General features: G+C 31.2%; 2 protein-coding genes across 2 annotated transcripts; both read right to left on the minus strand.

The window, feature by feature from the left end:
* Positions 1 to 974: 974 nt before the first annotated feature.
* LOC100796738 (uncharacterized) lies at positions 975 to 8,039 on the minus strand. The gene is made up of 12 exons (XM_014772967.2): positions 7,576 to 8,039; positions 7,025 to 7,359; positions 6,866 to 6,943; positions 6,663 to 6,765; positions 5,972 to 6,060; positions 5,358 to 5,472; positions 4,128 to 4,181; positions 4,009 to 4,057; positions 3,062 to 3,162; positions 1,889 to 2,004; positions 1,322 to 1,770; positions 975 to 1,222 (listed from the first exon to the last, which is right to left on the minus strand). The coding sequence occupies exons 1-11, from the start codon at positions 7,894 to 7,896 to the stop codon at positions 1,422 to 1,424; spliced, it is 1,710 nt and encodes a 569-aa protein (XP_014628453.1). The 5' UTR covers positions 7,897 to 8,039; the 3' UTR covers positions 975 to 1,222; positions 1,322 to 1,421.
* A 2,051-nt stretch (positions 8,040 to 10,090) lies between these two features.
* GASA37 (gibberellin-regulated protein 37) lies at positions 10,091 to 15,234 on the minus strand. The gene is made up of 4 exons (XM_006606155.3): positions 15,148 to 15,234; positions 13,449 to 13,528; positions 10,769 to 10,817; positions 10,091 to 10,398 (listed from the first exon to the last, which is right to left on the minus strand). Exons 2-4 carry the CDS (start codon positions 13,509 to 13,511, stop codon positions 10,217 to 10,219), a joined length of 294 nt encoding a protein of 97 aa, XP_006606218.1. The 5' UTR covers positions 13,512 to 13,528; positions 15,148 to 15,234; the 3' UTR covers positions 10,091 to 10,216.
* Between the last annotated feature and the right edge of the window lie 244 nt (positions 15,235 to 15,478).

Consider the following 15,478-nt stretch of genomic DNA (forward strand, 5'->3'; position numbering starts at 1 on the left):
TTTGGTACATTAATTTTGAGGATCATCTGAGTCGATTATTGATTCAACAGGTTGAGCCGATCCAGCCAATTCATTTAAAAATCATAATTTAAATGGTATTTATAACTTTGATAAGTCATACTTTCAAAATTAGACCTCTTTAATTTAAGGCCTTGTTTCAAACTAATTACTAACATAATAAAACGCCCCTCTAGTTTAATTACAAATTACAACAATTTTTATTATGGAAATTTAATATCATGAGATGGTTCTTGCACACACTTATAACTAAATTTTAAGCTAAAGAAAATTGGTCCACTGGATAAATTTTGGAACCATGTCTCATAAGGATGAAACCCAATGCAAGAATTTTGTGAATAAATAATTTATGAATATCACTTAATATTTTTTGAATCCCTTCTCCCAAGGCATTTACCGAGTCCTTAAAACTTAAATTACTAACCCACCGTATAATATTTTTTTTTAAAAAAAAATCATCCAATTTTTTTTCCCTATTTGGCCTTTCTATAATGATTAATGCATGAATTTGATTGTTGATAATATTTTGCTAAAAAATAATTCATCAATTCACTTTTGATATTAAATTCTTCGGTAGTTTTTTTATATTTAAAATTTTCGAAGTCTTGTTTAAATCTCTTCTAATTGAATAGAATAGCCTGTTTTAAACCCTCTTGCACAAAGCTTACCATTGAAGCACAAGTTTTTACATAAGAAATAAAAATTCAACTTATTCTCGGTGTTTGGGATCTTTTGTTTGCTATCTTCCGGTACCAAAAATTGAGTTCATAAAATATTCTTATTCCGAATTGATAGAAGAAAAATAGCTTTATTAGGATGGTTAGAAAAAATAAATTTGAACAATAAAATTAAGAACTCACGTACAACTATAATAAACGGGAAAAATGTAATTGAACCTTTTCAAGAAGATGACAGTGCTATATATATATATATATAAAAGCAATTCTCAGATGCCGTACCGTATGAACCACTATGTCCACTATTTCTCACAAGTTATAACCACATGTACAACAAACATAAATACTTCAGATAAACATGTTTGGTGGTAGATAATTAGATATGCATCTTTATATGTTATGGAAATAAGAATTAGGCCATTTATTGTACAAACTTCTTCAGAAAATATTTGTCAGTCATGCAATTGCATAATTATAATTCTTCGTAGCATTTGAAGCACATGTTTGTATTCAGCACCTACTGGCTACTGCATCCATGCGTAGAAAAGAGAATCAGTTAGCCTATGATATAGTTAATCAAGAAAAGAAAATCAACATAATACACGTGAGGAATGACAGAAACTAACCATCAGGAAAAAGAAAAATTCAATTTCCCAAAGAAGCTCATCGAACAGATGTTGTCCAGGCAAAAGGGCTCTTAGCATATGAAACACGAACTAAATCAAATCAAAGGAAGTTCCTCTGAAAGTTTCCAGAAGAAAACCTTGAAGATAAGTTCTTAGTCATGCTTTCTGAATCAAAATTAACAGTTTTCCTTCCAGCTGTCAGATCCTTTTCACGGTCCCATGGCTTCCATGGATGTTGACCCACCCAGTCTTCCTTCTCTAGCTGTTGCTTCACTTCCTTGGACTTTTTCTTGGATTTGCTAGCAGCCTCTTCTTGATACTTCTGCACCAATGTTTTTGACCGTTTTGCTTTATTGTATTTGTCCACCAATTCTGCATCCGCACTAGCCCTTTTCTCATCCTCTTCATTTGAAGCTAGTGCAGTAGCTTCATTGTATGCTTCCAAATAACTGCCATGTAAATATCATTTTGGCTATAAAGCTCCTGATTTCAAGGAGTGGACTATACAGGTTGTAAGAAAGAGAAATTGGCCAACCAAAGCATTCTAGAATGAAAGAGGATACATACTTCATCTTAGCTTTTTGGGCCCTGTCCGAAGGGGTGTCTGTCCAAACACTAGTATCACCTCTACCTTCCTTTGGACCCCGGCTAAACTTGGTCGAGTGCATAGTCATACCACCAGGCTGAAACACAAATACATTAAATAAGTGGGTATTATTTAGCAGAAAAACTGAATTCTTTCTTTATTAAATAACTTAGTCTCAAGCAATTTTTGTAAATTAGAATCAAATCTAATTAAGAGAATATTAAAACAGATTTTAATAATGAGAATTATACTATACTTAAAAAAAAAGTCAGTGTGGGTCTGAACAATAGGACACTTTCTGCAGGTCAAAAATTCCCTCCTATTCAGAGTTTGAATAAATCTATTAACAGCAACCAGAAAATCAAGCATATAACAGTTATTAAAGAAAACATAAGGCTCCCCAGGTAGATATGATATGTCCCAATGTAGATTTAGAATTACAAGACATGTTAGATATGGTTGAGCTGTGATAATTATCCTCGGGTAGGAAAGTAAAGCACTCAGAAATTGAACAAGGAACCAGAGACTATGTTAAGGACTTGAGGCCTACATAGGATGCAAGAAATTAGGGTTCATTCGAGAGGAAAGGAAAGTTAATAAAAAAATCCAATCAAAATTCTTTTAGAATTCTAAGCAGCATTCACAAAATGTGGTTTTGTAGTTTCAATATTTTAAAAAGAAGGATGGATTAGTGGTTTCTACTTTCTAGAATTACTTCAGATGTATGCCCATAAAAAGGTGTCCAGACTTACTTGAACAAATTATCTAAAGACCAAGGAGATATGAGATCCTAAGCATCAGACCAAATTGTTTAGGCATTACAACTTAAGATGAAACTGCATCACATAACCCAAAGAAAAGGGCTTCGCAGTTCCTTAAAATGCTTAGAAATTCATTTCAAGGATTTAGAAACATCCCACTACCAAAAACCTCAACCCATAAAGAAAAGTAAACATATATAAACACTAAGCCCCAATATAACATAACCAAAGCCAGTTTACAACTTCTAACTGGTAAGTGGTAACTACAAATTACAAAATCAACCAAAATATATCCAAGACCATATATATAAAGCTAAAGTTTCTCAACTATGTCCTACTGCACTTGGTGTAGTTTGCACAAGTGCATAGAATCAAATGATCGACAGGACTTACTTTCCTTTCTGGAGGTAGTGTTGTCATCCACTCATCCCTTTTTGGTTCCACTTTAACCTCTGTCTGTGCCAGAAGCTCTTCATCACCCTCCATGGAAATACCTGCCACAGATTTCCTAGCAATAAGATAACAAAGTTCACAAGTAATAGCAGTATAGCACCCAACTGTACGTTCTCTCCTTTCAAGAAAGAAAAGTAAAACTGAAAATTTTCCAAGAGGAGAAAATGCCCAAATGAAACCAAGAGGGGCATGTTTGTTCATGTCAGACCAATTTTCCAACCTCAAATGTCACAAGACAACTATTCAATACCAGCAAGAAGCAAAAGTAAATCCCACTAAAGCCATTCCAAATACCACAAGTTAAGAAGACGATCACCATATTATCTGGCACTAACACTTTGTGTTGGTTTATTGACATATGACAGTAAAGTACCTTTTTCCCAGCAAAAGGGTGGATCATTAGAATTAAGAAGAAAACAATAATAAAAAAAAAGGCTTTCAAAATGAGTCTAATCATTATGTAAAGTAAAACTAGGACATGAGGTATTACTTGAAACAACCATCAAAATTTTCGCCTTTAGTTCATATATTACAACCTTTAAATACCAAAATATTAATACATTTTTTTGTTTACATAAAAATCGTAATATGCTTTATGAATGTCAGGAAATGTAATGCCCACCATTAAGCCCCAATTGAATGAACAGATTTGCATTTTGCTCTTAATTTCCTCCACACCCACTCCAACAACCTTCTTTTCATGTTTTACTTGCAGGACTGGTGCTACAAGTATCTTTAACACAACATAACCCTTTCAGTTTTTCCATCCTCTTTCCAATTATTTCCCTTATTAAAGTTAAGTTCATATCACTCGTTATATTAAGCATGTTATGCAGAAAAGTGACCTGAACTAACTTGACAAGAACGCTCTACAATATGGAACTCACCTTGAGATCTTCTCCACAGTGCAGCCTCACGCATGGTTTTAAGTTCAGCCTGCAGTCATGTGAAGATATTAGGATTTTCAATCACTACTATTACATTCAGACAAATAAGTTCAAGGTACCTGAAATTGCTCTTGTTCTTGCTTGAGTTTGATTTTCTCATCCATTGCTTTCCTCTACAAAAAGCACACAACATCTTGCTGATAAAAAAAAATTCAAATATATTGGAGAAGTATCTAATTTATCATATGACAAACTTGAGACCAAAAAATCTTTTGAAAAAAAAATACATGCCAAAACAAAACAACATTTTTAATTGAAGAAATTCTATAGGGAAAAACCAAAGGTAAAAGGAAATATATGAGAAATAAATTAATAAACCCAGTGTCCAGATTTATATAGTTGCCAAGTTTCAAGTGAAAGCACTTATTCCTCTCACTTGTGTGCATGTTTGTTCTATAGCTTCTTTTAGGGGGAAACAATCACTCTTTTTTTCAAAAACTCTCTCAAAAAGCTGCCAAAAGAAATCATTTCCTCCCAAAATAAGTTAATCCAAACCCACATAATCTGCCACCAATATTGCTTATTCACTAGCAACATAAAACATGAATGTAAGTAATAATGCGGGTCAAGTGCAAGAAATTGCCTAACACCTTGATGATTTTTGACATCACAGTTCTGCTTTGCACATGAATTTTTAAAACACTTGATGATTTTTGACATCTAGGGTCCTTAAAGTGAAAAGAGTTCACCCTTATCAGTTTTAGATGAAAATAAACAAATGCTTTTCCTAATGCTGTATCCCAACAGAGGAAATAAATTCACTCAAATCACAGATAAGGCTCTGAACTCAAACCAAATCAATTTTAAATAAAATAAACCCAAAATGTCAAATAGATAAATACCTAAGGCTGTCCAACTTCACTGAATTCTTTTCAAATCATAATTAGCCCATAAATTAGGATTGCATCAAGAATATCAGAAATTTATTATTTGAAAATTCGTCAGTTCTCTTCTACACTCATTTTATAAGCTCCCCCGCATCAAAGCATTTGATGGATAAACATATTTTAAGAATTAAAAAAGAATTCAAATTGTAAGTCCTAAATAATAGGAATTGGAAAGGATAAATATAGATATTTGTAAATATTGACAAGATATATGCAATTTCCTATTTCTTAGCCCCCCCCCCCCCCCCCCGGATCACATCCCACTCTGGAAAAAAGAACTTTGTACCCCTTTTTTCTGTATCCGTTTAAAAAACAAAAGGTTTTTCCAAAAAAAAAAAAACTGCAACATGTTCCCCAAAAACCCCCAAAAATTTCATAAAAAAACCCCCCTCTTAGCAGGGCCCCCTTTTTGGGACCTGGGAACTCTTTGAAACCTTTATTTAACTTAATAAAAGCCTGGTGAGCTTGTGGATGAGAGCATTTATCTGGATGAACCAATAGTGACATCTTCCAGTACCTAAGGGGAATTAGTCAAGATAACATTAGCCAACCAAATAATCTTGATTATATGTAGTCATTATAATGGGATAAGGTTTGGATTTCTTTTCTGTTATTGTATAGAATACAAAACTTAATATTTTAGTAGCTTTTCCTTTTCAGTTAGAATGCCTTGAGTACATCCTCAAAAGTTACAAAAAATCAGTTCTTTCTCATCACATCTTTAATATATTATTTACCATGATAAATTATGTTTTGAGTTCAGAACAGGCTGTTGTAGTCTACATTTTGTTCGTAACATGATAATACAATGTTTTGGATCATGAAGATTTCCAAAAGAACTTAATAACTTCTTTGGAGCAGTTGGCAGCAAAATACTGAATATTCATTCAGGCGATGCTTCTTTAGCTAATTCTGCTGTGGGGGCAACACAGTTGAATCAGTTTTTAAAATAATTAATTCAAAAACAAAATTAACCAGAAACTATTATTACTTAAAAAAGCAAATAAAGAACATACTTTTTCTTTATATTGTCACTGGACATATTATGGTTAACTCCTAGAACATCATATGGGCTGTCTGCCTCAACTTCCATGATCCTGGTTACCTGAGAAATAAACAGTTGATGACTTGTGCCTCCACATTCAATACAAATAAATATCCAAAATCTGTTTCTGTAATAAATTAACATGTAATCTGAGAATTGAACAGTTTTTCCCCCTGATAAGAAACTATTTACAAAAAGAAAAGATAGAAATTACAAAAACACAAATGACAAATTGTAAAATAAAAGGATTAAATAAAAAAATATAAAGATTCCCATCTTCAAAGAGCCAAACTACCACAACCACCCAAAAAAATTCCACCAAAGATGAACAACTGGAACTCCCCAAGAGACTCCATGACCAGAGGAAATCAAACTATCTTATCCCATAACAAAACTGACAATTAAAGATTAACCCAAATGCAGCAGTTAATGATTCTTCAAATTCAGAAGACTGATTGTTCAGTTTAGCTTAAGGAGGCTAATAATCAAAGGAAACAGTAGAAAGCATATGCCACAAAATTGAAGTTCTTTCTCATGTTCCCCAAATAAAATCTTATTTTACAAGTAGAATACCATACATCAATCACCAAATCTGATTATTTTATTTTAATAGCTTAAGAAACAACAAATAATCCTGATTAACAACGATTGGAATTAAATACCTCTTCAAAACGCTCTGCTTCATTAGCTGATTCTGCTTCAGAAACTAGAGCTGGTGGTGGAGGTCCTACAAATAGTTCAGTATCATCGTCCAATTCGGCATCTCTAAAGACAGTGGCATCAAAATGTCATCATTGTCATCAGATGTGAATTGACTCAATTGAACCAGGAAACATAATCAACAAGAACTTAAATGGGGTGGTACCTGAGCTCAGTCTGTGCCTCTGTTAATTTTGCAGCAGCAGCAAGTAATTCAACTGATGGCATTGCAGGGCCAATCATCCTGCACAATAAAGTAAGCGATAATTTCGAAAAATAAAAAATAAACATCAACAAAATGACAAAAAGAGTTATCACTCATCACCTTCTTCTAGGACCAACAGAATGATCCTCTGGAGCTGCTGTTGCATGGTCATCCACCATCTGTTTATTTCCAGTATCTATTGGAACTGAACTTGATTCAGGCACTGGTGCGGAAGTATCAGCTTGCTCATTCATGGGATTCATATTCATATAGGATTGAATGAGAGGGAAAACAACATCCAAAGTAGGGCGAGCTTTAGAATGCAGTAAGAAAACCCTATCTCCATTCTCCATAAGGTTTAACGAAAGGAACAGCTTTTTCAAATGCTTCGCTAAAGACTTTTCTGATATACCCTTTATGTCAACAGCTTGCCCATCATCAATCATTTGCAAGAGCTAAACTCAAACACAATAGCAACAAGACTAATAAGAATCAAATGAATCAAGCATGCATGCATATATATATATATATATATATATATATATATATTCATTGACCTAAGAACATGCAATAATAACCCATTTCAAATTCAAACACAACTCTAGTGTGGTCACCGGAAAAACACTAACAATGGAATTGACATATTGTGAGAGTAGCAATTAAAGTGAAACCTGCTTCAAATCGTTGCCGACATTTGGAAACTCTTTCATCATTTCAGTTATGACAGTTTCAGGCTGAACACTAGGTTGTTCGTCTTCCTCCTCCGAAGAGCAGGAGTCATCGGAATCGTGGAGCCTCTTTTTCTTCTTTTTCCTCTCTCTGTCTCTCTTCTTCCTCCTTCGCTCCTCCTTTTCCTCGCTCTTTCTGAGCATCTCCTTCTCGCGCCGCCTCCGCCGCCGCCGCCGCGAAGAGTCGTCGGAGTCCGAGCACGAAGAGGATGAGGAAGACGGCGAGTCTTGCACACGACGGTGCTTCTTTCTGCTGTCACCCATTTTGGGGATTCGCCAATTCACACCAAAATCTGCACTGCATATGATTCAGGAGAAGAGAGGAACAACTAATCAAAATCAATTCGATCGAATTTTCAAGGCTGATTTATTCTTTACTCTCATGATAGTAAGAAAATAAAAGTTTGAATGTATTAAAAAATATTTGTTACCGGTAAAATATGATTTCCTTATTTTAAATGATTATTTTTTTAATAAAATATTTCAATGATTTATTGATACAATGCACTGCTGTAAAAAAACGATACAATGCACTTTTTTTTATATTTAATATTTGTATGATATAGTTATTTTTTATTTTTTATGATTAAAAATTATTTATTTTTTATAAGTTAAATTATTGATTTGTACTTTATAGTTTCTATGTTTTTTATTTTTTTATTTCTATAATTTGAAAATTATTTTTTTAGTTTTTATAGTTTACTTTTTAACTTTTTCTTAGTTTCTTTATTTTTAAAATTAATTTTTTTAGTGATTCTTATTTTTGTTAGTCTATGTAGTTTTATGTATATTATAGGAAAAAAAATACTTGTACATTATATGGACTAAACGATAATTAAAATGTAAATTATAAAGACTAAAAAAATAAATGAAATTATAGAGATCAAATAAGTAATTTAATATTTTTTATAATTAAAAGAGATATAAATATTTTAAACAAACTAATATTTAAATTATTATGTTTTGATTTAATTATTTATATGAAATATAGGTATTAATCTTTATATGATTTAAAATATTTTATTAATAATAGTTCTACACTTTATTCAAGTGATAAGTGTAAAAAAATATTTTATTAATTAAAATCGCCAACCATCAAATATAATCTTCTTCTTATTGTTGTTAATATATAACAATAAATAATTAAAATGATTTATAATTTATTGGTACACGCAAATTAAATCTTAATAATACATTCAAAGATTAATTAATCAAGCTTACTCTTTATAATCTTTTTTTTAGAAGACTCTTTACAATCTTACGTCAAAGATTTTTGAACAATTCCTGTAATATATAGTTTGGTTCATCAAGATCATCATCTTTTTTTAGGAAATCAAAAGATCATTCTTATTATTCAGAAAATTGTTTTATTACTTCTTATTATTCAAATGATTGCTTTATTACTTCTTATCAAAAGAGACAACTTTGAAACCTTGGCCATCTTTTGAACAACTTTCTAATTAAATATATAATTAGAGGAGGGTCAGGTGTGAGATTAGTAAAATTTTATTATTTTCAATAAAGTGTATCATCATCAATATTTTTAGAGTGTATTAAAAAATGTATTTCTAAATCTAATAATAAGTATAATTAGAACTTATTAGATACCATTGGCATGAATATCTAATAAGTTTTATACTCATTTTTTATTTTTTCTTACTGTTTAATTTTTTAGTTTTTAGTTATTATGATATTCAAAAGCATTAACATGTTATGAAATTATATTATATTGATAGTCTCTACTCCTAAAACTCGCCATTTCTAGCTCATATATATAGTTATACATACTTGAATACCAATTTAATCAGAACGTTCTAACTCATTAAAGTTAATACATTGAAATTTCTAGGTGATATCAGTTCAACCATTATTATCGCAACTCTTTGAACTATTTTGAAAGAAAGGCAAGGAACAGCATTGTAAATGTTTAGGGAATAGATGTTGCAAAAAGGATTAATGAGGACAAAATCCTAGATTCAAAATAAAACTAGCTAGGTTGAAATTTGAACTGGTTTTTTATATGAATTTTTTAGCATGTTAGCAACACGATGGTATAAGTTAATGCCCTTCTCAATATATAATCAAATATTAATTAAGTACAATTTGATATATATATATATGGCGGAAATTTTTTTATGCAAAAAGAAGCAAACTAATACTAACATTGACTAGCATTATTATTAAGCCTCAAATTAACATCATACATCATACTTGTACGTACTAAATAAATTGCAGCATAAAAACAATATCATATATATATATATATATATATATATATATATATATATATATATATATATATATGTATATATATATATATTTATCCGCAACAATATCAGATCTTAGTCATCATCCATTTTCCCACTTTGCTAGCCAATTAAGCAGCTCGTTTGGTGCTATGTATGTTCTTCCCTCGGTGCTTCATTCCTCGATCAGACCATATTACCACGTAGTTACGTTGAGACAAAATAATATTGCATTTATTAATTTGACTGCACGCATATGGTGAGATAAATACTATTAGGTATCTAATCTTAGACTCTGATCAGCTTCATAATTATTATAAGCATGTGTGATCGACTCATCATGGGCACTTGAGCTTTCCTCCATGTGTGGTGAGGCTAGCATAGCAAGGGCACATATCTCGGTTCCCAGAAGTGCCTGGTGGCACGCAGCTGCACGTCTTGCAGCAACTATTGCATGCCCTTATGCACATTTTGTGTCTGCTAGTCTTGCTGCACCTGTAATTGCACTTCCCACCGCAGTCTGCACCATATAATTAAATTCATACATAAGCATAATTATTCACCCAAGTTGGCAAGATTGTGAAAGAGAATGAAATTGTTGTTCAATTAGTGAAAATTAAAGAACATTACAATCTATATATAACATATAGGAAAGTTTATTTGCATAATATATTTTTTTACAGTATAGTTTATCGTTCATTCTCTTCCATTATATTTATGCCCGGCCATCTAATAAATAAGATGAATCACCTATGACTTTGCTGCTACATAGAAATTAATATTTGTTTTTTAGTACTTGAGTGTAGGATTAATTTAATTAGTTATCATCAATAACTAATTAAACTACATTACAGTGCTCAAAATATGTAAAATATTACTCTCAATCTTACCTATGTTCTTGGCAGCATCCATGTGCAAATCTTCACCATAGATCCCCAACTGAAATTTGTTCCATTATTAAGAAAAATGGAAAAGAGAATATATTAGCAATCTTTATATACTATAGTAGAAAGGTTCAAAAGTTCTGTCTAGCTAGGCAAGGTCGAGAAAGATAGGAGTGTAAAAAGTAAATAAATAAGACAAAACTGAATTAATAGCTTTTTTTCGCATGAATAATAGTAGTATACATGGAGAACGTTTCAGGAAATTAAAATCATACCAAGATTATAATTCAAGATTTCATGTGGCATATGAAAAATTTGTTCCCTGAATGATTTTGATCATTACAATTCAAGATTTCATGACTTATGAAAAATGTTGTTGATTTTGGAAACGTGTCATGGGAGGGTTGATCACTGCATTTAAAGTAATGGCTGCTGAGATTTGTCTGTTGTCACGTTCTGTTACGTACCAGACTATAAGAAATTACATGTATAGGTGCTTATTATATTTCATATCATAAATTTCTAATCATATATAGTGTGTGTTTCATAAAAATTCTGGAGGGAGCGTTGCCTGTACATTTAGCCGGAGGAAAAAACTACTACAAGCGGGAATAGTTTTTATAAGGTATCCAACACAAGAAAGATATTTGGAAGGGTTGATGACAAAACAACAAAGGTTTTCAATATGAAGATGTTTTGCTGATAAGAAGTTGTGCCAACAAAACAGAGTATACTGGTTTTGCCTCCTTTATAATTTCTCAATAATATTTTTGTGTTATAAGAAAAATTAATGAAAAAGTTGCATGGAGGAAATTAATCCAAGAAAAACTCATCATGAACGGGATAAATAGATATCACAAAACATATATAGGAATTAACATAACAATGAAAAAACATATATAGAATATGAATGAATCACTTTACGACCACTGTGCTTTTTGAGATGGCCATAGTTAATTACCTACTTTCTTGAGTGGCAAAGAAAAACAAAGGTTTTAAGACGAAGAGACAGTGATAGAGATAATTGTGGGTCTGAAGCCTTGAAGCTCTCATCGCTACTATTTATATGGTAATAGAAAGGTCATTGTTCAGAGAACAGGTTACAGCTGTGGCAAGAAAACGTGATCCCCAACAAATTATGTTAGTATTAATTTACCTGAAATATTTGTTTGCCTTTGTCCGAGGACACAAAAACCTATTGGATAAGGTATTTACGTTTAGTGGAATTTATTTTAATAATTAATTATTACAACACCGACCTTTCTTCCATGCATTTTAGTTCATCAATAAAGCAATAAAAACCCTTAAATATATAACGCCCACAATGCTAGGTAACACTTGTAGTCACCATAGGACAACTGCGAAGAAAAATGACATCATAACTTTGACATTGAATTCTAATTTGTCACCATAGGTAACACTATTGTAGTCACCATAGGACAACTGCGAAGAAAAACTGTAGTTCAATAAGTGATCAAAAGAAACATTGCCACTATAAGGATGATTTCGTTAAAATGCTATTTGAATATTTAAAATGATTTTTATTTTTTAATTTTTTATATCTTTTATTCTTATTATATTTATAAAAAAAATTATTATCTTTTTAAAATAAATCATATTTTTATTATATTTTTATTTTATATTTTTCAATTAGTTCGATAACTAATTTTATCAAATACTTATAATTTAATATATTAATTATTTTATTTTCAGCTTTCATTTAATTTTTTTTAACTAATTTGGCCGTGTTCAAAATATTCCGTGAAACATTACTCTCAATCTTACCTTACCTATCTTATTGGCAGCAACCATATGTGGATCTGCACCATAGATCCCAAACTGAAAATTTTCCATAATTACGAACAATGGAAAAGAGAAAATTAGCAAGCTTTCCTTTTATCAGCAATCTGACTATTGTACTCGAAAGGTTCAAAAGTTCTATCTAGCGCGGCAAGATGAAGAAAGGTAGGAGATTATTAAAAAGAAAATAAATAAGACAACATTGAATTAACGGCTTTTTCATAAATAACAACCGTATACATGAAAATTTTTCTGCTGCATGTAATGAATTTTAAACATAGGTAAATATACAAGAAAGTTATTTGGAAGGGTTGATGACAAAACAACAAAGGTTTGGAAATTTGTATTTTGCAAGGGTTGACACACAGTACCATCATTTATAACTTATTAATACATAGCAACGGTACGTTTCTTTTTTGGAAATATCAATTGCTGGATATATCGTCTATCCTCGTACTCATCACTTGGTGTGTCATTCTTTGCTTTGCATTTTACCGGAGCTTGTCTCGAAGGCTTCACAGGCTACATGTTTCAATTTATCAAGGATTCTAGAGTTTTTTGGTTTTTGCATGTATCAAGTGTAGCGGGAATGCCATTTGATTGTTATAACATGTGATCTATCTTTGATACATGAGGGGCCTTTTTTTATTTCTATCTCATGAATAGGGTGTTGTTTATTAGGCTATTGTAACAAAACATTAGTATTTGTCGAACTTTGTACATCTTATATTGGGGTTAATTTGCCTCATTTTTTCTCAAAATTATGTTTTCTTATAAGAAAAATGAAAAGGATGGGGAATAATATAATGGCCAATAATACAGGAAAAACTCATTGTGAACTAGATAAATATTGACAAACAAATCATGAATGAACCACTTTAATTACCTCAGCTCGTATAAGGATGAAGCAGAGAATAGCCAAGACCACTGTGCTTCTAGTGATGGCCATAGTTGATTACCTGCTTTCTTGAATCACAAGCAAAATAAAGGTTTTATAAGACAGAGATAATTATGGGCTTGAAGCTTTGAAGCTCTCTATCATAGATATTTATAGGGAAAAAGAAAGGTCATTTTTTAAGAGAACAGGTTCCAGCTGTACATGTTATTACAAGATAATGTGATCCCCATCAAACTACCCGATTCATTTGCATGCACTCTGAAAGTTTAATTTTTCACCCGTTAACGAATACGACTAGATAAATTATGTTATTAACCGACGAAGTTTTTTTTGGCCTTTGTCTGAGGATACATAAACCTATTGGCTAAGGTGTTTACCTTTCAGTGGAATTTATTTCAATAATTAATTATTATTATTATTACAACACCGCCTCTTTTGTGTATGGACTTGCATTTTAGTTCAATATAAAGCATTAAAAAGCCCTAAATGACATTATAAAGCCCACTATGCTAGATAACACTTGTAGTCACAGTAGGACAACCATACATGAAGAAAAATGACATTATAACTTTGACACCGAATTCTTGATTGCCTTTACTGGATGTAAATCCTAAATAAATTAGGAGTCTGATAAGGTTGCACTAATAAGTGTCTCAAATCCTTGTGATCAACTTAAACTATTTATATATATAGGGTGTTTGTTTGTATGTCTTTTTTCTTTCTTTTTCGTGCAGGTTCAGTGGCTAAGCTATAGGTTATAGCTAGCCTAAATATCAAAATTACTATAATAAATACTTTATTGGAGAACATTCAAAATATTTTATTTAATAGTTACAAAAAATCATTTAATATTTTTAATTATTAAAAAATAAAATTGATGTTATATTTTATTATAATAAATGTGCTATTTTTATTGAATATAATTTTTATTTCTCTAAGAACATTCATTAGAATTTTCCTCACAATATTATTCTAAGATTTTACATAATAGAATATAATGTCAAAAAAATGTTATTTGTCACGACTTAGGCAATTAACCTATTCAACTAATTTTAGGAGTTGAATTAGCAGTTTGTTTTCAATTATAATTCTAATATGTTATCAAACTTTATCCCAATCCTAACATTGCTTCATGTTTTCAAATTTGATTTATTGATAAACGCTCATTCTTTTGTTATTTGAATAACCTTTCGATACTTGTTGGGGCTTAATAGCATCAGTTTGATGATATTGAATAACGAATTGAACAAAGCCAAACCGATTCAATATTGTATTATTATGTGGATAGAGATCAGAATACTAATTATTTCGCTGCCCAAGGTATTCTAGACTTATCTAAGATACTCATATATAATATTTCCGAACTTATATATGTTCTTCTATACATATGAATCAGACAATCAAATTCTTAATCATATTTATAAAAAAAACATAATTATTTATCAACTACATCACACCATATAATAAATATATTTGAATGCTAATTGATAATCATGAATGGAGCCAAATGTTAATTAAACGCCCAAGCAATCAAACGTGTAGAGTCTCATTATACACTTTAAATAGGACTTAGATTGCCTCATATTACTAACATGATAACATTATAATAATAATAAGAAAAATATAAATTAAGGAAAATCAAATAAATGACTATAACCGGTTATACCGAAGAATTGAAATAACTTACAAATCCTAGTCACCGTGCCCAAAGTAGCTTCTTTGGAATTAGGGAAGTTTACTGCAAACGCTCAAGAGCATATTTATAAGGCCAACATGCATATATGCACAGAAAAACTCACAAGAATTGAATGAAAGAGTTACGTCTATGCAGCTAATTAAAATATTAAATTTTGCTCCCTATACGAAAAGTTTGATGTAAAAAATGAATGTTCTCCCTCAAATATGTGCCGTGATTGCGAAAAAACAGGCGTGATATGATACAACGAAATCTGCATGCAAGGCTTCAGTTTGGTTTGTGCATTGTATGAGCCAATTTTTTAAGCTTGAAAACATTGTAT

The sequence above is a fragment of the Glycine max genome, chromosome 20, assembly GCF_000004515.6.
Source record: "Glycine max cultivar Williams 82 chromosome 20, Glycine_max_v4.0, whole genome shotgun sequence".
In the NCBI taxonomy this organism is placed as follows: Eukaryota; Viridiplantae; Streptophyta; class Magnoliopsida; order Fabales; family Fabaceae; genus Glycine; species Glycine max.